At 34.3% G+C, this 20725-nt stretch overlaps 3 protein-coding genes across 3 annotated transcripts; all 3 read left to right on the top strand.

The window, feature by feature from the left end:
* The first annotated feature begins 1161 nt into the window (after positions 1-1161).
* LOC123917006 (pentatricopeptide repeat-containing protein At4g02750-like) lies at positions 1162-5213 on the top strand. The gene is made up of 2 exons (XM_045968609.1): positions 1162-2329; positions 3163-5213. The coding sequence occupies exons 1-2, from the start codon at positions 1540-1542 to the stop codon at positions 4107-4109; spliced, it is 1737 nt and encodes a 578-aa protein (XP_045824565.1). The 5' UTR covers positions 1162-1539; the 3' UTR covers positions 4110-5213.
* Positions 5214-8381: 3168 nt separating this feature from the next.
* On the top strand, positions 8382-11644 carry LOC123917007 (serine/threonine-protein kinase SAPK2). The gene is made up of 9 exons (XM_045968610.1): positions 8382-8840; positions 9043-9117; positions 9292-9393; positions 9737-9790; positions 9894-9986; positions 10211-10303; positions 10393-10497; positions 10619-10717; positions 11109-11644. Exons 1-9 carry the CDS (start codon positions 8721-8723, stop codon positions 11385-11387), a joined length of 1020 nt encoding a protein of 339 aa, XP_045824566.1. The 5' UTR covers positions 8382-8720; the 3' UTR covers positions 11388-11644.
* Positions 11645-12955: 1311 nt separating this feature from the next.
* LOC123917005 (RNA cytosine-C(5)-methyltransferase NSUN2) lies at positions 12956-20464 on the top strand. The gene is made up of 14 exons (XM_045968608.1): positions 12956-13379; positions 13463-13529; positions 13648-13763; positions 14835-14901; positions 15057-15105; positions 15222-15307; positions 15471-15721; positions 15799-15854; positions 16750-16835; positions 17236-17328; positions 17889-18216; positions 18411-18940; positions 19665-19899; positions 19987-20464. Exons 1-14 carry the CDS (start codon positions 13117-13119, stop codon positions 20238-20240), a joined length of 2481 nt encoding a protein of 826 aa, XP_045824564.1. The 5' UTR covers positions 12956-13116; the 3' UTR covers positions 20241-20464.
* Positions 20465-20725: the final 261 nt, after the last annotated feature.

The following is a 20725-nucleotide window of genomic DNA, read 5'->3' as shown; positions in this document are numbered from 1 at the left end:
GATAACTGATAACAGCCATGCATTCCAGGCAGGTTTGTCCAAACTTGTCTATGTGTTTCATGGAAACTGTCAGATGGAGCTTTGCTGTATATTCGTAAATCTAATTTTATATGTTATTGGCATGAGGAAGTTAGTGATTGGTTTGTTTCTGTATAATCTGAGGGTATATCATAACTTTTAAAGCGGAACTTCAATGCATTTGCAATGGGAATCCTGCCTTGTTGATTTTCTTCATTAATTTGAGCTAGAATGTAGATATTAGTGTAACATGTTTTTTAACTACATCAAAATTAAATTCTTTTGTCTCATTACTTGCCAAAACCAATGAGCAAGTTCACTTGGCGTGTGTTTGAATTTTACAGTTACCATGGTGTCGATGTGCTTCACAAAATCACGACAGAAATCTTACTGGGATCGGTGGGATGCGAGAATAACGAAACCACCACTCGTCTAAACGCATGCTAGTAACACAGCAGGGACTTGGTCTTGGTAAGGACTGCATCATCTGAATGAAATAGTTCCAGTATTCATGCTTCCAGAGGCATTTGATAACAGCAAGCCACCTCCACTGTGTTTGAATTTGCCGAGCAGAAATCCCTTTGGGAAACACTAGAATTAGGATGTTTTTGAACTTCAACTGCAGGGAGAGAAAGATAGAGAAAAATCATGTGGTTTTTACAATGTCAGAAATTATCAATGAAATAATATATTTTGTGGCTTCATATATATATGGGGAGACCTCTGTAGAATTAGTAGTAGCAGGGCCATTAATATTAATTGTAGATCTAGTAATACTATAAAGGCATGGAGTAGATGAAGCACGAAGTACTTGTGTTATGGTTGATGTATAAAAGTATGAACTATTGGTAGTAGCATTTTACATAACGTATGTATGGAAGGTGTACATTAATACTCTGGTTTTCAATTTCATACTTGACTATGAAGACAGAGTATGACTTTATGAAGACAAAGAGCATTTAAATATTTTTCTCCGTGGCAAAATTAACCTTTAAATTGCTCTGGTGGCAAAATTTGTTTACCAGAACAAATCATCTTTGAGCAGACTATCATTTTGGATCTTAAAATTATAAATATCCGGTAAACGTTTGTCAAAATACTTCCTTCGTCAAGTAGCTTTGTTAGGGATTATGATGTGACACCGTGGCTTGTGCAACATTGGTGCCACATCACACAAACCCTAAACACAAGTTTCATACTAATGGAAATTTTAAATTTTTAAATCACCAAAAAAATATATGTATTGAATTCGATATGTATGACATGAAATCAACTTTGATAAGTTACGACGTCACATAATATGAAACACCAATTCATCTAATATTTCAATTGTGTCGATCTCTTTCATAAATGGACAACAAATAGAAGATAGATAAAAGGAGCAAATTGAAACTCAAATTACCAAACAAATTGAAATTTCTAACACAAACAAAGTGGTTTAGTTTTAGTCTATCCTTTTTGAAAATCATAATCCAATCCACCCTGTTTGGCGGGTTTGTGCGCTGCCCACACCTGCACTCCATGCACACTAGCCAACGATTGATTTCACCACCTTCATTTCTCTCCATCGTCAGCCATCACCCCTCATTCCTTCTACTCTCCACAAGACTCTTCTCAACTCAACAAGATGTATATCGCGCCAATCTCAACATCACAGCCCTCTCACGCGCCGGAAACATCAATGCCGCACGCCAACTGTTCGACAAAACGTCTCCAAAAGACATCGTCACATGGAACTCCATGCTCACCGCTTACTGGCAAAACGGCTTTCTAGAACATTCCAAAACACTCTTCCATTCCATGCCAATCAAAAACGCCGTTTCATGGAACTCCATCATAACTGCCTGCATTCAAAACGACAAACTCAATGACGCGTTTAGCTACTTTACATCAATGCCGGAGAAAAACACTGCGTCCTACAATGCTATGATGTCGGGTTTTGTGAAAATGGGACACGTGGTGGAAGCGCAGAAGCTGTTTGAAGAAATGCCGCGTCCAAATGTGGTTTCGTATACTGTGATGATTGATGGGTATGCCAAGATGGAAGGTGGAATTAGGCGTGCGAGGGCGCTTTTCGATGCAATGCCAAATAGGAATGAGGTTTCGTGGACGGTGATGATTAGTGGGCTTGTTGAGAATGAGTTGTATGAGGAAGCGTGGGAACTGTTTGTAAGAATGCCTCTTAAGAATGTTGTTGCTTGTACTGCTATGATTACTGGGTTTTGTAAACAAGGGAAGATTAATGAGGCTTGGAACTTGTTTCAACAAATTCCGTGCAGAGATTGTGCTTCTTGGAATATAATGATAACTGGTAAGCTGATTTTTAAAAGCTTAAACCCTGTTTATCCTCGTATTCGTTCATTTAAGTTTCAAACAGTAGTTCAATGTGTGGTGTGCGCGACTATTTGTAAATTGATAACATAAAAGCTAAACTAAAATAAGTGGTATGTTGATTCTTAATTCTTAAACTTTAGTTGATGCTGATCACAATTCATTTAAATCAGAGAGGGTATGCTTTATTTAGAAATAAACTCACTTTAGGAATTTAATGAAATGAACCTACCATTGTTTGGATTGTTTCAAAATTCGTATATGATAGAATTGAATGAAATGAAGCACTAAAATATGTGTATGGATAATCCCTCTTGTCAAATGTTAGCGGTTGGATTAGTCTAACAGGTGAAAGTGTTGATCTCTGAATCATTAGTTTAATGCAACGTTTGAGATTTGGGTGAGCAGGGCAGAGGACTGTCCATTCCATTTCATATAATATCCCACTTTTTCTTTTCTTTATTCAGGGTATGAGATTAAATCAGGTTTTTCTACATTCTATGATAAAAATATTTAAACAATGGAATGGTAATTTTGTTGTATTCACTTCATGCATTTCTATTCCATTTCATCTGTTAGATATCACTGGTGCCATATCAATTTATAACATATTTTGATTTGATTAAACTGATGATGAGGGAGAAAAACAAGACCTTGTTGCAATCCTAGGAGTAGGAGATTGTTCTTTTCACCTACACTGTCATTGTTCTCTCTCTCTCTCTCTCTCTCTCTCTCTCTCTCTCTCTCTCTCTCTCTCTCTCTCTCTCCCCCACTTAATTTACCATATTTTCATAATTCATTCATGTTTTGTAGGTTATGCCCAGAATGGGAGAGGGGAGGAGGCACTAAATTTATTTTCACAAATGGTTAGGACTGGTATGCAACCTGATGACTTAACTTTTGTTTCACTTTTTACTGCCTGTGCTAGTCTAGCATTACTTGACGAAGGAAGACAGACAAATGCTCTTGTAATTAAACATGGCTTTCATTCGGATTTGTCTGTGAGTAATGCCTTGGTTACTATGTACAGTAAATGTGGTGAAATTGTCAATTCTGAGTTAGCCTTTGGACAAATTTCTCACCCGGACATTGTTTCATGGAATACCATCATTGCTGGATTTGCACAGCATGGTCTCTATGACAGAGCTCGCTACTACTTTGACCATATGGTAGCAGTCGGTGTTACTCCTGATGGCATAACATTCCTGAATTTGCTATCTGCCTGTTGTCGTTCTGGGAAAGTTGATGAGACCATGAATATTTTTAACTTGATGGTTCATAATTATGGTATTCCGCCAAGGTCTGAACACTATTCTTGCATAGTTGATGTTATGAGTCGAGCAGGTCAATTGAAGAGAGCTTGCAAAGTAATCCAAGAAATGCCATTCAAGGCAGATTCCAGCATCTGGGGTGCTCTTCTTGTGGGCTGTAATATTCATTCAAACGTGAAATTGGGGGAACTAGCTGCTGGAAGCATTTTGAATTTGGATCCTTATAATTCTGGTGCTTATGTCATGATGTCTAATATATATGCTGCTGCTGGCAAGTGGAAAGATGTCAATAGAGTGAGGTATCTGATGAAAGAACAAGGAGTTAAGAAACAAACAGCTTATAGTTGGATGCAGATTGAAAACAAACTCCATTGTTTTGTTGGAGGGGATCCATCACATCCAAACATTGATGATATTCATGATGCTTTAAGGAGGATTACATTACATATGAAGGTGAAGGGTAACCCTGAAGAAAAGGCTATAAGTTAGTTTAAGCAGATTGTTTTGACTAGTGTGAATACGGGATTGAGAGTCAGGGCGAAGAAAATGTGTTAAATTTTTAGCTGCGACACTCTATGCCAAATTAGCTCTAACCCTGAAAGATTAAAAGACGGAATATAAAAACTCAGGCCAATTGTTTGATTTGGTAATAAGAGGCAAGGAAAATATTTAGTGTTGTCAGGAATGTCATCCTTGAAATTGTTAGAATATATAATATTCTTGGGTTCCTAACAGAAACTGATATACATGGGGATGAGAGTTTGAGACATGCATTTGAAAGGTTTGAATGTCCTGACTCCTGAGTCCTGATGGGCAGCTTCACTGTGATCAAATATTTTGAGACATACCGGTTCATTTGTTATTGGATGATATTCTTATTATTCGTTAAAGGATTAGCTATCTTCCTACTTATCAGATATCAGAGTTGTATGTTTGATAACATGTATTAAAAGGTTGAGCAAGGGAACTCCAATGTAGACACAGAGGTAAAAGTTGAATGAGCTAGCATCGACGATTGCAGTAAATCAAGAGTAAATAATGATGCATTTATCGAAAAGCTTGACTCTGTCCCTGCCGTGATCAATGTAAACTCAATGTTTTTTGGTTGGCACCTTGCTGTCTGTGAGTCAGGTAAGGTAATATTTAATTATTATTTTTTATAAGCAGTGAGGTAAGGTAATGAAACAGTGTGCTGTGTGGGACTTGGCATGAAGGATGTTCCCATAGTCCATTTTTGGTGAAGTATATTAAAAAGGCATTTATATTAAAGTATACAAAAAATAATGTTCAAAATAACCAAAGTTTGTGTGTGGGTGGTTGTGTGTGTTATACTTGGTCATTGTCCACCATATTGATATCCTTAAAGCATAACTTTATACGCATAATGAGCAAAAATATTGTATAATATGAATGAAACCATTGCTATTTGCTAAAACTAGTATGTTTTTATTATTATTAAAATTGCTAAAATGTCCTTTTTTACAATGCTAAAAAGTGCTATATATGTGCAAAAATAAAAATATTCTCATTGTACTACATGTAAAACATTGGAAAATAAAAAGGATCCAGGTACGATGGACCAAGGTTGTGAAATTGATGCATACTGATTCTGAATAAAGCATACAAAGAAATGAGTGGTCGTTATGCAAATTTCTTGTTTCGCTGAGTATAATGAGGTAGGACACATCTCTTTAAGCATGCCTATCATCACGCACGTATCCTTATTATTTGTCAAATTCATTTAGTCACCAATGCTTAATATTAATATTAATTCGGTTCAGTTCAGAATCAAGAACACTCCTACTACATACGTGTTACTGTTAGCCATCAAAGAAATTTGGCATTCAGTATAAACTAGACAACTTGAGGTTTATTTGGATACCTGCTGGAGTACAAAAAGGGCAACTATATTTTTATAAACTACGAAATTAAATACTAAGAAAGTAAAAGAAAAAAGCTAACTAAGTTTTGTTTTTTTGGAACATATTATATTTTTTCAACACCTTAATGCCCCCAACTTAGGTCACAAGCAAGCGTTACCAAGCTCGGCAAAGGTAACTAAGTTTTAAACAAATAAAAACATTTGTTTTTCCTTCTTTTGTTGATAGATAGCAGACATTGGTCGTTGTTTTTTTCTTCTTATTTTAATAACATCCTTCGTCCTCACAGTTTTTATGTATCAACAAAAGACAAAAATGAATATACATCCAACTTTTAAACACTACTTTTTTGACGTCATAAATTGGAAAAATGAATTTCTTGTTGTAACTGTGTGACACAGTTACAGTTGTAGACCATCTAATCTGAAATCAACGATGGCAAAATGCTACTGCAATAAATCCAAGTCCATAAATCGTGAGGATGAATGATATTATGAGTAAGAAGAGCTAACATTTCTGAATTGTTGTTAGATTTCCAAACAATAAACATGATTAGGAAAGGCATGTGCGATAGATGAGAATTGGAAGCATTGGTGTGAACGGTGTGCGTATAATGTTACATAAATCCATGAAAAGGAAATGTGACAACAATAATGACTACGGACGTTATTTCCCAAACCTAATATGAAGGAAAGTGTCCACCTCAATTTCCTACTATTTTCTGAAACACGCCACCACCGTTGATTGAATTAATGATGCAAATCACATGCATACTTTTAAATGCCCACAATGCTTCTCTTCCACTTTCTTTCTTCACAGTACATGCAATGCACCAAAAAATAGTAGGCCCACAAACCCACATCATCACATCTTTCTTTCTCCATAATTTTTCAATTATTATCACTATTTTAAAATGTATGTACGATGTAAAATTATTTTATACATGTATAATAATAATAATAATAATGTATTGTCATCCTTAGCGTAGAGGGTATATGTTTGAAATTGAGCATACACAATATGTGGACTTACGTAGATGTTACATATTATGGCATGCCAGTCCACAGCGTACCTCCTCGCCATGTGATCAATGTCACACACGTCAATTCACAAATAACATTTCTTCAATGGTCTCAAAGTAATTTACCTTAATTACTTGATATCTCGCTTAGTGCATGAATCGTGAATTCGGTAAAGTCATTGTTGTGTGGTAATTAACATGCACTTATTGAAAAACACTTGTCCTAAAAGAAGAGAATATTCAATCAAATACCGACTTAAACATCAAAATATTTGCATGTACGTGATCTATTTGGTAGAGTTCAGTTATTTTTATACTCTAATCACCACCTCATATGATATCCATCCTATCAAATAAGATATAAATAAATAATTACAGTAGGAAACAAACAAACAAAAACAGGATTGTTGAAAATATTTAATGTGGTGTAAGATAAGATTGTCCTTAAATATGTCCAAACCAATAATAGCTAATGGTCACCTCGAAAATTGTAACTCGCAACCCTTGTTTACTTATTTATCGCAAATAATCATATGTGCTGTGTGGTAGTTATCTGTTTCTGAGTGACAGTGTAGTATAGTACTTGTTAAGAAGTCCCACATCGGTTGCGAGATGGCCTGACTAAGTGTTTATATACTAGAGGCAATCCCCACCTTACAAGCCGGTTTTGTAAGGATGAGTTAGGCCCAATATCCATTTCTAAGATGGTATCAGAGCCTCTCCAAGATCCGTTGGGCCACCCGATATCGGGCCACCTACCATTTATATCCGCGTACCAAGCCCAATAGCGCTGGACGCGAGGGGGTGTGTTAAGAAGTCTCACATCGGTTGCGAGATGGCCTGACTAAGTGTTTATATACTAGAGGCAATCCCCACCTTACAAGCCGGTTTTGTAAGGATGAGTTAGGCCCAATATCCATTTCTAAGAGTACTGAGTTCAGTCACTCATTTTTCAGCCGCTGAGAGTGTTGGTGTTTCAGTACTTGCACTTGTGTTGTGAGTTGTGACACTTTAAATGGTCAAAACTTGTTGACTGATATAAGCCCGTTGGATCACTGAATAGTGTGGGAATGTGTCACTGTCCTTTACCCAATGGTTTGGTCATTCAAGAATCAATCATCAGATCAGATACATTTTCTTGGTGCAACTACTTCACACCAATTAATTATTGCCACGTGTAACAGTTTTCATATTATTTTGCATTATGATTGTCTAATCTAAAATGTGTAGTTGTGATATTATGAATTTGAACCGTTTGATCTATTATTAACAGCTGAGATTTAAAATTATGAAAAAATTGTGTGCTTTTTTACCGCAGTAATTCGCAACCATGAAGATTGTATAGACTTTTCTCAAACATGGCCAACTCTCTTTCCACTCACAAACTTTAAAATATTTGTATTTTGCTTCATAAATCAGATATATCACTTATTAAAAAAAAAAAAAAAAGTTAATTTTGTTCATAATTGTGGTTAAAAAGAAAGTATCTCATAACAAACTAAGACAAAAGTAAAGAAAAAAAATCAGATATAAGTTAAAGTGTTTCTGACTAATATATTTTGGAACAAAAATCTTGAATCAATATATATAACATTAGCTTTGAAAAAACTATAAAAAAGGGCAATAAAAATAAGGCTACCGTTATATTTAAGAAAATACTAGTAAAAAAGTCTATTCTGTAGATGAATTGATGAATACTACTTAAAATTCACACACACAACTGTGATATCTTACATTGAGTCTGATAAATAAGGTCAAAAACTAACAATGGTCTTGTTTTTTCGATTTACAATGGAACTGATGATCGAACTCAGAACCTCATGCATACTATTTAAACTCCTCACCACCAGTGGTTTTTACGATATTGATATTGTTAGTTAAAGTAGAGTAAGTAGAGTAGTAAGTTACATGTACCAAAATAAAAGTAGTGTGATTTACAAGTGGAGTGTCAGAAGGCATATTATCGACAGTCCAATTGTAATTGTAACTTGCAATAAAGGGCATCCAAAACCCAATCCTATTTTTCACCAAACCTTTGTGCATTGGAATTTGGAAACCATAAAAAAAGATTCCATATTCTGTGCACGCAAACAACTAGTAACAAATACAACAAGCAACACAGAAAAATAAGCTCCTTCAATCATTATTTCCTTATAACTTTCACATATACAACTCTTGTAGTAGTTTTCTAGCTTAACCATGGAAAGATATGAGATTATTAAAGATATTGGCTCAGGAAACTTTGGTGTTGCAAAACTTGTAAGAGAAAAATGGAGTGATGAGTTATATGCTGTCAAATTCATTGAGAGAGGCTCCAAGGTTCATTTTCACATTCCTTCTATATATCTTTAATGTTGTTTTGTTTTATATCTGACTTGAACATGTAGCAGCGTTACAACTGTTAGGGAGAGTGCCGCTCATTTGGATACCTGGTTTTCGCCAAAAAAAATATTGTTTTATATATTTACATGAACTTTGGAGTATACTCAATTGATTAATGATGTTTTATTTATTTCCATAGATTGATGAGCATGTGCAAAGGGAGATTATTAATCACAGGTCCTTGAAGCATCCTAATATTGTTAGATTTAAAGAGGTACATATTTTTGGCCTTAAATTAGTATAAACTTTAGTGTCATTATGCCTTATGTTATTTTCTTTCAACTTGTGCTTGCTTTTTTCTTTTTTTGGTTATAGAACTATAGTACTTTATTCAATTTATGCTAATTAACTGATATAGTAATATTTGTGAAATGTTCATTTGTTGCAGGTGTTGGTTACTCCAACTCATTTAGCAATAGTGATGGAATATGCTGCTGGAGGAGAATTGTTTGAAAGAATTTGTAGTGCTGGTAGATTCAGTGAGGATGAGGTAGTTTATAATTATAATTTCATTTATAACATATGCTTAGCTTTTGTGATTATGATTGTGATTATGTTAATTAAATTTTTTAGATTCTAGAAAACAGTAATTAGGATTTCATGTAATTTATTTAATGCAAGTGGGAGTACACTGTTTCTGCTTATGAAAATTAATAAGTTGATGTCATGTTTCCAACAAAGTTCAATAGTAACATAGTTTAGTCATAAACTTTTAATTTTTGTATGTAATCATGCTTTGTTTTTTAGTGTTACATATACTGTAATAGTATTTCACATTCAAGATAATATAATCTTAAATTGTTAATTTTTTTCCTTCTTGCATATATATATAGGCAAGATATTTCTTCCAGCAACTGATTTCTGGAGTTAGCTATTGCCATTCAATGGTACCATTCTTATGTCCAATTAATCTTATGATTATGATTGTGATTATTGTTTAAGTCTTACTACTTTATTTAGCTGAACTTGATAGCTATGATTTTCTTGCAGGAAATTTGCCATAGAGATCTTAAGCTAGAAAACACACTTCTTGATGGAAGTTCAGCTCCTAGACTCAAAATATGTGACTTTGGTTACTCAAAGGCAAGAACTAATTATCACTTAAATTTCATTCAACACATGTTTCTTATGAACCAGACATAGACATAGACACAAGACACGACACTGGTAACAAATTAAGAAATATAAATAATTCTGTGTAACCATGTTAGATATCAGACACACTTTCAATATGAAATGTCACGTAATTTCATCGAGTCTTATTAATTGGACACTATTTTGATGTGTTATGCATTTTTTTTTCTCAGTCATCTGTTTTGCACTCTCAACCAAAATCAACTGTAGGAACCCCTGCTTACATTGCACCAGAGGTATTGTCAAGAAGAGAATATGATGGAAAGGTAACTAATTAAACTTAATCATCTAATTAATTTATTTTTTGACCTAAAATTTGGTCAACAAATATGTTCTTATCCTTAAGAATGATTAGATTGCAGATGTTTGGTCTTGTGGGGTGACTTTATATGTTATGCTTGTTGGTGCCTATCCTTTTGAAGATCCAGAAGACCCTAAAAACTTCAGAAAAACACTTCAGGTTAGTTGAATTAATAAATAACTAATTGCTTAAATTAATTTGCTATGAAGTGTCCCTAGTGTAATATACATAACCAATTAATCATGTGATTTATTAATTTCTTTTTGGATAATCTTGACAGAGAATTCTTAGTGTACACTATTCAATTCCTGACTATGTTCGTATTACACAAGAGTGCAGACATCTCTTATCAAGAATATTTGTTGCCAACCCTGAGAAGGTACATACAATTATTTGTGTTTGCTGAATAACCTAACATTTTAAACTAGTATATCCAAAATTTTAAATTGCGGCCGCTGTCGCGTCATATTAATGTTGCATAGAATTTCAAACAAATAAAGTTGATGCGACCTCAATCGCAATCACATTACAATTAAATTTGTATACGGTAGCGGCATAATTTTAAAAATATATTTGTATCAATTTTTTAGTGTCAGTTTAGTGATATAAGTCATATCAGTTATAAAATGATTATTAGTGTGACTTTAAATGATGATAATTTTTTCTCCCCCAGTGTAAAAAATAAAAATAAAATTTGTGACCACAAAAATATTTTTATTTATTGAATTATTCTGTGATGTTAACTTTTGGTTACATTATTGATGATGCAGAGAATTACCATACCAGAGATTAAAAAGCATCCATGGTTCCTAAAGAATTTGCCACTAGAATTTATAGAGGAAGGACAAGGTAATTTACAAAATGATGAAAATGATTCATCACAAAGCATAGAAGAAATATTGTCCATAATTCAAGAAGCTAGAAAAGCAGGGGATGGCCTAAAAGTTGGTGAACAGTTTGTTGGGGGCAGTATGGATCTTGATGATTTAGACACAGATGCTGACATTGATGACATTGAAACTAGCGGTGATTTTGTTTGTGCCTTATGAATGATGATGTTTGCTTTTTTTTTCCACTTTCTATAATTCTTCCTTAAAAGCAGTTTAAGATAAGATTTTTCTTTTTTCTTGTGGTTTTTAATTGAATATATGTTGTCACCGTCTAAAGTAAAAAAAAAATTGTAACTTATCTTTAACCATATAGTGCGTGTTTGTTATCACAGTAAGATTGTCAACATAATTATCGTGATATCAAACATTCACGTAATATAGACAAACGAAGAGATGTAATTGAGTGGGTTTTGATGGAAAGTTACTTGTCTTGATCTAAGCTTAAGTGGAGAATAATTGGGTGTTGCTGATTTCTTGCTTTATTAATGCTTTTGCACTTTGCTAAAAAAAATCAAGTTTGTAAAGCTATGTTGTTATAAATAAGGTTTCTTTAATTAGAATTATTTTCTTTCTACTTTTATTATTTTTAATTAGTTTGGTCTGTATTTTGGTTTCTTCTACGAAACTATAAATGTGATATGATGACAAATTCACAATTGAGTAATAATGGATCTATCATTGTCATCATATTAGAATCTTGGATGGTAGCACTAATTGATAGTGTAATATGAATGATGCTGATGCATGCACCATGCTGCACGGTCGCTAAAATAAACTTTTCAATTTAAAATAGAATTTAATTTATATGCACCGTCGGTGTAAAGTTATTTTGCACATGCGTCCAATAATATACCGACACATTATGTATGGTCATTAAAAACATATGATGTGTCACATTCATTAAATGATGTGGCAACACGTCATTGGATGTATGTGTAAAAAAAAATTACACCGACGGTGCACAGCAATTAAACTCTTTAAAATATTCAAACATTTTCTTTAGGCTAGGTTTGTTTTCACAAATAATGTTTTGAACATAGGATGAAGGTTTAAGAAGAAATAATCATGATTGAGTTCAATTTTTTTAAAGCAATTTTCATGAATTCATTTTGGAAATACAGATCAATCAATAATCAAGAAAAAAATTGAAAACTTATAAAGTGAAATAGATTAAAATTAATTATGAATGTATGAAGATGAATGATCTCAATTTTATGATGATGATGAGATAAAAAAGTGATCGTCACGAAAAATTTGAAAAGCTTCTTGATAAGATTCACATATTAGTTCCACCGAGAATTTTTATAGAGAACTCTCACAAATATGAAAACTTGTGAAATCATATTATCATCATATCAACTTTTATGTGAAAAAAGAGGACCGACAATTACTAATAATTTCAACTTCATGTAGGCGAGTTGCAACCTATAATTTAAACTAAGGACTTGTTTTTTAAGTTAGCTCACCCCCGTATGGTTGTGATCCTTTGCCCCGTCCATTGTAGCATGTGTGTCACCCAAGGCGTAAAGGGCATATAATCGCATCAAGGTTCCAAACTAAATGTTGGGAAACCCAACACCATACAACTTATAAAAATGAAAAATGATTTCTTTATTATTTAATTACTTAAATGATTTTTACTTCTTTTTTTTTGTTGTTGCATTTCATATTGTCTGTGGGGTATGGGAATAAGTGTGAGGGTATATAGAGTAAACTTTTCTATGTCAGGGTAAGCACAATGCAGTGATAATTGGGTCAGGCCAAAGGCCCAGCCCAATAACAGTTTGAAACCGCCACCCACACGATTTCCCAAACGAAAACCCTATCAAAAAAAGCAAAACAAAAACTGGGCGCCACAACTCCACCACTTCACCACTACACAACCACCATGGGAGGTCGCGGGAAGTCACGAACTCAACGAAAACACTTTCGTCAAAACAGAGAAAACGTTTGGAAACGTTCAAGACCAGATCCAGACCCTTCATTATCCTCCGATAAATCTCAAACTACTCACTGGACTCCTTTCTTAAATGAAAACCCTTCATTCGATTCATATTACAAGGAACAGTTAATTGTTGATCCACAAGAATGGGATCAATTCGTTGCAGTTCTCAGAACTCCATTGCCTGCATCATTTAGAATCAATGCTAGGTAAATTGCATTTCTTCAATTATTCACATTCATTACTAGTTTCAATTATTCACATGAATTTTGTGTTTGTTTGCTTATTGCAGTAGTCAATTTGCTGATGATATTCGTTCTCAATTGGAAAATGATTTTGTGCATTCTCTTCGTGCCGAGGTATATCTACTGAGAAACTAGAAACTGTAAAAAAAAAAATTATGTAACCGTTTTTTTGTTTTTGTTTTTTTGAGTGTGTGTGGTTAGAGTTTATAATGGAATGATGTGAATTTTGTAGGTTGCTGAAGGGGGTGAGACAGAGGCTATTCGGCCTTTGCCTTGGTATCCAGGGAATTTTGCTTGGCATTCGAATTTTTCGAGGATGCAGCTTAGAAAAACTCAAACACTAGAGAGGTGAATATGTTATGTTGATATGAGTTGGATTTGATTGTGTGGCATTTATTGAACCATGGGACTTCATGTTTTTTGGACTCAGGGAGTGTATTAGGGATATTGATGTTGTCTTAATTAGGATTTGAAGGCATATGTTTTGTATGAATGTATATATGTGTTGTTTTATGATTTATGAATGGATGTATTCTTCATTTCCTTAATATGGAAAAATTTGCTCCGAAACATAGACCCTCCCGCCGAAACAGTTTTTTGGATGACTTTTGGAATATGATTATACTAGCTAGTAGCTACTCAAGTGGGTTTTTTTGTTTACTTTACTTATGAAGATGTGGTTCTGCCTTAACTATAACTTAGTAATATTTTTTGGGCATAGTTTATTTGTTAATTTTATTTGGCAATTATAATCTTGGAGTTTTGCTATGCATTGGTTTCAAATAAAGTTGGTTGAAAAGATATAATACTTTGCAGAATATCATCATATTAAATCGGCAGAAACACTAGATACACAAATTCTAATGCAAATGTGCTATTTATTCAACAAAGTACATGTTTTATTTTTTCTTAAAATAGGAGACTATTTGGTCATTCATTGACTTGTATGATGACACAAAACTAGAAAGACCATCCTTTACGCATGTGCCTTCTTTAATTTTCTTTTACGATCTATTTATATAGATATTGTGATTGATCAGTCCTTATCTCTACATCATATACTGAGCTTTTTCTTGTTCTCCCCTTTACAAAATGATTTAGGGACAAATCATTACACATTTCCAAAATTGAAGAATATTAAACTAATTTAGTTCTCATTTATTGTCGATCTTTACTTTACGTATGACCCTTGTAGTCGGGCGAGTAATTGGTTTGTGCACAATTGTTCATGTATTTATCTTTATTTTCACACAGAGGAAACGAGTGAGATAGATACCCACATTAAAATGCATTAATGTGATATTGTCAAACCATTAACTGTAACGGATATTATCTAACAATGAATAACAGGTTTTACTTTATTCTTATGATCGATGATTGATATTTCGATTGCTGCCTCTGATTCTGCTAAATTATCAGGTTTCACGAATTCTTAAAGCTAGAAAATGAAATTGGAAATATCACAAGACAGGAAGCTGTCAGTATGGTAGGTCACTTATCTTCTCTTTCAATTTTCATGATCATGCAAAGTGATTTTCTTTTTGTTCGTGGATTCTGAATGGTTTGGTGCCTGTAGGTTACTACTACTTATGACCTTTCATGAATTTATTTATGTCACTCTAATGGTTGTTTGTTACATAGGTTCCTCCCCTATTCTTGGATGTGCATTCGGACCATCTTGTACTTGATAGTAAGCAACTTCCGGTGCTTAAAGTACCCTCGGTTTTTTTACCAGCCCTGATTCAATTTGCTTAATTTGAAATTCAAGCTTTTCTTTTTCTGATTTTTCATTTTTCTTTGTTTTAGTGTGTGCTGCACCAGGTTCAAAAACATTCCAATTGCTCGAGATTATACACCAATCAACAAAAGCAGGATCACTACCTGATGGAATGGTTTGTGTCATTTTATCTTTGTGCCATTTTTAATTGCTTTGATCATCAATTGGTGGTTAGCAGCATCTTATTTGATGTTTTGTTATTCAATAGTTTGCTAAACCTATTGCGCAGGCAAGCTGCATTAGCAACATTTGGTAACTAGTGTCTTTTTTGTAATTAGGTTATAGCAAATGATCTTGATGTCAAAAGATGTAATCTTCTCATCCACCAAACAAAAAGAATGTGCACAGCCAACCTAATTGTTACCAATCACGAAGCACAGCATTTCCCAGGATGCCGTTTAAAAGGAAATTCTGAAAGAATGAAGTTAGATCACAATATTCATCAACTGTTATTTGACCGTGTTCTGTGTGATGTCCCGTGTAGTGGAGATGGTACACTTCGTAAGGCACCTGACATGTGGAGGAAATGGTAGTTTTAATTTCTTCTCCAGCTCCACTTTCTTTTCAACCTAAAATATTTGTCAATGCTTATTTTACTTTCCGCAGGAATTCAGGGATGGGACAAGGGCTTCACAGCTTACAGGTTTTAATTGCTATGCGAGGTACTTTCTGATTATTTTAAATATATTTTATGGTCTGTCACTTTTAGACTTTTGTTTTCGTTTCCTTATCTGGTGTCGTTGTTGTGCTCAAATTTATTGGTTTTTTCCAATTAAGATATTGGTAATAGGCAATGTGGGTTGGCTTACCAAGTTGACCTTTTGCTCAAGACATTTTGATGATTTGGATTTTAATCCCGGCATCTCCTGCTCGTAGGCGATATAAATTTTTATTATAAATCCTTCTCGAGGTTAGCGAATACTGAGTTGTCCCTCCATTGGAATGAGGATAGCCTCCCATTGCCTTAAAAACTTTGTACTCCTTTGAAAGAAAAATATTGATGATAACTAATAAGATGAAGTAAGTCTATCTGATAATGGTTAAAGTATTGTGAATGATCAGAATGCATGATCATAAATTGAACTCACTAGACTTGTCTTAGTTATCTAGCACGGGGAAATGGGCATTTAGATTTAGTACAAAAAGTTCACAGCGACTTTAGCTGACTTATCCTTTTCTTTGAAATTTGTCGTTACCATAGAGTGAAACCTTTTGTTCTAGATTAATATTGCTTTATAAATTGATTTTATGTACATCTTCCCTGTATATTTGAAAGGGAACTCACAAAAATTGTTGTATTATGTTGAACCTCAAGGATTGGAGTAGAGCTTCTCTGTGTGTCATTTTTGTTATGTGTCTTCTGAAGATGAAAAGCATTCTTTTGTACCAAGAAAGAGCTTCGGTTTATATTTGTTTAAACTGATTTACTCTTGTTGTTTAATTCTATACTAGTTGACTGGGTTAAAAAAATCTATTTCTGTTTATTGTCTTAAATGAATAGAAATGAATTTGACACTTATATTGCAGCATTCTCAACAACTATATTGATTATCTCAGGTTTATCTTTACTCAAAATTGGTGGAAGAATGGTTTATTCAACATGCTCAATGAATCCTATCGAAAACGAAGCTGTCGTTGCAGAGGTACGACTTTGAGTGGTCTATATTTTTATGAAGCCATGCAAGTTGCACTTGCAGGCCTGACTCAGAAAAGTCCTTTGGTACACTAATTACCTTTGAAGCACGGTACACTAATTTCTTAGGCATAACTGTACTTTGCTCATAAAAGTTATGGGTGAGCCTTACAAATACATTTAGAAAAAATCGAACACTGGGAGGACTAGGTAGATCTTGGACGTACATGAAAATCTAATAGGCTGTGCTCAATTCCATAACTGTACTGTGTTCATAAAAGTTATGGGTGAATCTTAGAAAAAATTGACCATGGAGAAATAGGTAGATCTTGGGCCTAGTACATGAAAAATCTAATAAGAAATTGTGCTCTATTCCATTTTATTTATCCCCTCTTTTTGCTGTTTTGCAGGTTTTGCGGAGGTGCGGTGAGTCTGTAAAACTTGTTGATGTGTCTAGTGAGCTTCCACAACTTATTCGTCGGCCAGGTCTCAAGAGATGGAAGGTTTGTGCTGCTGTGTCCAATTGAACAACTTTTTTTTCATTCACCAGTCCGAGTTTTGATTACACTACATTTAATATTAAAAAGCAAATATGCTGTTTACCTATTATAGCCTATACATGCCAAAGTTTTATTACATTTCTGAGTTTTCTGGCGATCATGTTCTTTTATATCATGTAATGGTATAATCTGAAGGATTTTGAAGTAAAAAATATATTGGGTGATTGGCTTTCTTAGGTAATTGGTGTTCCAAAATAGTAGCACAGCAGTTGTGGGTAAAATACTGTGCAGCCTGGCAGTTATGCCTCTTGTAATTCCAAATTTTGACTATTTTGCTGATTTGCATTTATTTGGATCGTGTCTGGTATTAAATAATCCTAATTAAATTCTGTCATTCAATCAATTGGATGCCCATCAATATCGCCACATTAACACGTTGACGATTTAATAAGAAAATAGTTAAAATTATGAACAGAAAATTCTTATATGACAAATGTCTCAGTTTTTTTCCGTAGCAGTTTGGTTTTTAATTATTTTAAAGATGCTTGATTTTGGAGTTGCAGGTATATGACAAGAGCAAGTGGTTTGTCTCTTCCAAAGATGTTCCCAAGTTTCGTAGAAGTGTAATTCTTTCCAGTATGTTTCCTTCTGGCAAAGGCTATCAGGATCTTGGTGATAGTAGTTGTAATGTTGACATGGAAGATGACATTACTAGTGTGGAAAATGGAAAAGCTGAAGATGGCGTTGAAGCAGTAGAGAATCCTGCGATGTCTGAGTCTGCTGAGGAAGTTTCCGAATTTCCTCTAGAGCATTGCATGAGAATAATGCCTCATGATCAGAACACTGGAGCCTTCTTCATTGCTGTGCTGCAAAAAGTTTCTCCTCTGCCAGGTAGTCTTATAGTATAAAATATTAATAACATTTGTTTCTCTGTGTCTCTCTCTCTGCCCGTTTCCGTTAATAAATAGCCAGAAGATTTTGGTTAACTAGGAAAATAATTCCAACCTGTAATTTCTACCTTGTATATACTCATTTTACCTGGACTTTTGCTCATATTAGTTTTGTAATTGTTTTCATTCTTGCAGCTGTTCTGGAAAAACCTAGCAAACATATTGATGAGAAATATGTAGAACCACCAAGCCAGAGTCTTGTGGATGCACAAGCACCTCAGATCAATTCATCTGAAAGTAAACTTGAAGAAGTCTTAGAAGCAGTTCCAGAGGAAAATGTGAATGACAATGTATCCAATACAGAAGATTTGGAAGTTAGTCCTCTTACATGTGAAGAACATAATTCTGAGGAAACTGAAGAGCCACATAATGCAGAAAACACGGAAAAGAAGTTTCCGAGCAAAAGAAAGCTACAAATTCAAGGCCAATGGAGAGGTGTTGACCCTGTTGTCTTTTTTAAAGATGAAGAAATTATTAATAGTATAAGGACTTTTTATGGAATCGATGAGCGTTTTCCATTCAATGGTCACCTTATTACACGAAACAGTGATACGAGTCATGTCAAAAGAATTTACTATGTCTCGAAGTTTGTCAAGGATATTCTTGAGTTGAACTTCTCAGTTGGCCAGCAACTGAAAATAACCTCAGTTGGCATGAAGATGTTTGTAAGTATACTTTATTCTCAATTTAGAGATATTGGTTTTCTTGTTAGAATTTTATATTACATCATTGATTTATTTGTCACCCATTTTCTGGATTTAAATAAATAATTTGTGTAGACGATAAAAACCTCACCATTAGAAGTCCTAAAAACATTGGTTGGTAGATAATGGTATAGGCGCAGGGTGTCGGTCTAGGCATGGGAGACATTCAATCAGAGTTTGAAGAATTTAAATAGCAAAAGTGAAATGTATAATCTTTTTGCTGTTTGATATTTTGAACAAGTCGTTGCTAATTATACCCTGTGGTTTCTATTAGAGTTAGATACTACTACTTCATAGATCATTTTGCCTGCGTGTTGAGTTTTATTGGATAATCATCCATTCATATCTTATTTTGACATATAATTTGTAAGGATTATGTGTAATATAATTACTAATTAATTTATTTTGAATTGCTTCTTCTACGTGTCATTCTAGCATAGCACAAACAGCATGCATGTTACATGGTATTGTTGGCACAATCTAACACTATAAAATTAGTTGCGTTGAGGATTGTTTTAGATAAAATCTTTTAGTATTTGAATGGCATGGTCTTGTAATTTGTAAACCCGTCCTTGTAGTGGATGTGGTATATTGGTCATCCTTGACTGAGTGATAAGTTTCCGATTGTTTTCATTATTACTACTTGTGTATAACTGAGTGAAATGCACTTGCCCTTATCTTACAGGAAAGACAAACAGCACGAGAAGGTAGCTCTTCACCATGTGCTTTCCGGATATCATCCGAAGGATTGCCCCTTATTCTTCCATACATAACAAAGCAAATTATACAGGCATCTCCTGTGGACTTCAAGCGTCTTCTGCAGGACAAAGATGTAAAATATACAGATTTTGCTGATGCTGAATTTGGTGAAAAGGCAGCAAACTTATTACCTGGCTGTTGTGTGGTTATTCTGGGTAAAGGTATGTATCAGTGATGTGTGGAAAAGGTTAATCTATACCTGTTGACATCGATGTATCTGTTTATCATCATTTTCCTTATTTCTGCAGGGAACACAGTTGCTACAGAGTCCCTCGAAGTTGACGAGTCAACAATAGCCATCGGATGCTGGAGGGGTAGAGCAAGGTTGTCGGTGATGGTTACTGCAATGGACTGCCAAGAAATGCTTGAAAGGCTTTTAATACGTCTAGGCGCAGAAAATGGATCTTCTGGGCATGTGGACAAATCCTCTAATGATGTGGGAGGTGAAGTACAGCCTGTACAGGAGTTGAACGACGATGATGTGAAAGCTGCTGCGAGTTAGAGAAGAACTGCTCAACTGATATTTAATGCTCTGTTGTAACAGATATTTATGCTATTGCATTAATAACAGAACTGATGATTTTTTCCTTCACCCGTGGTTCAATGGTGAATTTTTGTGAACCTTAGTTCATATTTGTATTACTACTCATATTCTAATGGATCAAAATTTTGCATAAATTGTTTGATGAGAAACACCCTTATCCTATACAGTTGAGAGGTTCAACACGATATTATTCCAATTCTCTGTGCATCCAGTTTATCAGTGCCGTGCCATAAAACTGGTAAACTTTGGTCAAATTCATTGATGTAAATTATTACTTGCGGGCATATACGGATGCATACATATGATTGATTTGTTGATTGGTGTATTGTTGAAGCCAATTGTATTTAGCTCTATGTTCACGTCTGATAATGTCATTTTTGGATTTATAAAGAAAATTGGTAAGACTTTATTTATTGAATTTTGAATTACTAGAACCTCCTTCC

The sequence above is a fragment of the Trifolium pratense genome, linkage group LG3 (genome assembly GCF_020283565.1).
Source record: "Trifolium pratense cultivar HEN17-A07 linkage group LG3, ARS_RC_1.1, whole genome shotgun sequence".
Classification (NCBI taxonomy): Eukaryota; Viridiplantae; Streptophyta; class Magnoliopsida; order Fabales; family Fabaceae; genus Trifolium; species Trifolium pratense.
The sequence above is the reverse complement of the archived record's forward strand: the minus strand, read 5'-3'. Positions and strand labels throughout refer to the sequence as shown.

Excerpts from the sequence above, each read along its gene's own strand:
- LOC123917007 (XM_045968610.1), top strand. The coding sequence starts at position 8,721 with ATGGAAAGATATGAGATTATTAAAGATATTGGCTCAGGAAACTTTGGT. Across the intron at positions 9,987-10,210 it reads GTGACTTTGGTTACTCAAAG|TCATCTGTTTTGCACTCTCA; the intron begins GCAAGAACTAAT and ends TTTTTTTCTCAG. Across the intron at positions 10,304-10,392 it reads GAAGAGAATATGATGGAAAG|ATTGCAGATGTTTGGTCTTG; the intron begins GTAACTAATTAA and ends AAGAATGATTAG.
- LOC123917006 (XM_045968609.1), top strand. The coding sequence starts at position 1,540 with ATGCACACTAGCCAACGATTGATTTCACCACCTTCATTTCTCTCCATC. Across the intron at positions 2,330-3,162 it reads TTGGAATATAATGATAACTG|GTTATGCCCAGAATGGGAGA; the intron begins GTAAGCTGATTT and ends CATGTTTTGTAG.
- LOC123917005 (XM_045968608.1), top strand. The coding sequence starts at position 13,117 with ATGGGAGGTCGCGGGAAGTCACGAACTCAACGAAAACACTTTCGTCAA. Across the intron at positions 17,329-17,888 it reads CAGGTCTCAAGAGATGGAAG|GTATATGACAAGAGCAAGTG; the intron begins GTTTGTGCTGCT and ends TTGGAGTTGCAG. Across the intron at positions 18,217-18,410 it reads AAAAGTTTCTCCTCTGCCAG|CTGTTCTGGAAAAACCTAGC; the intron begins GTAGTCTTATAG and ends TCATTCTTGCAG.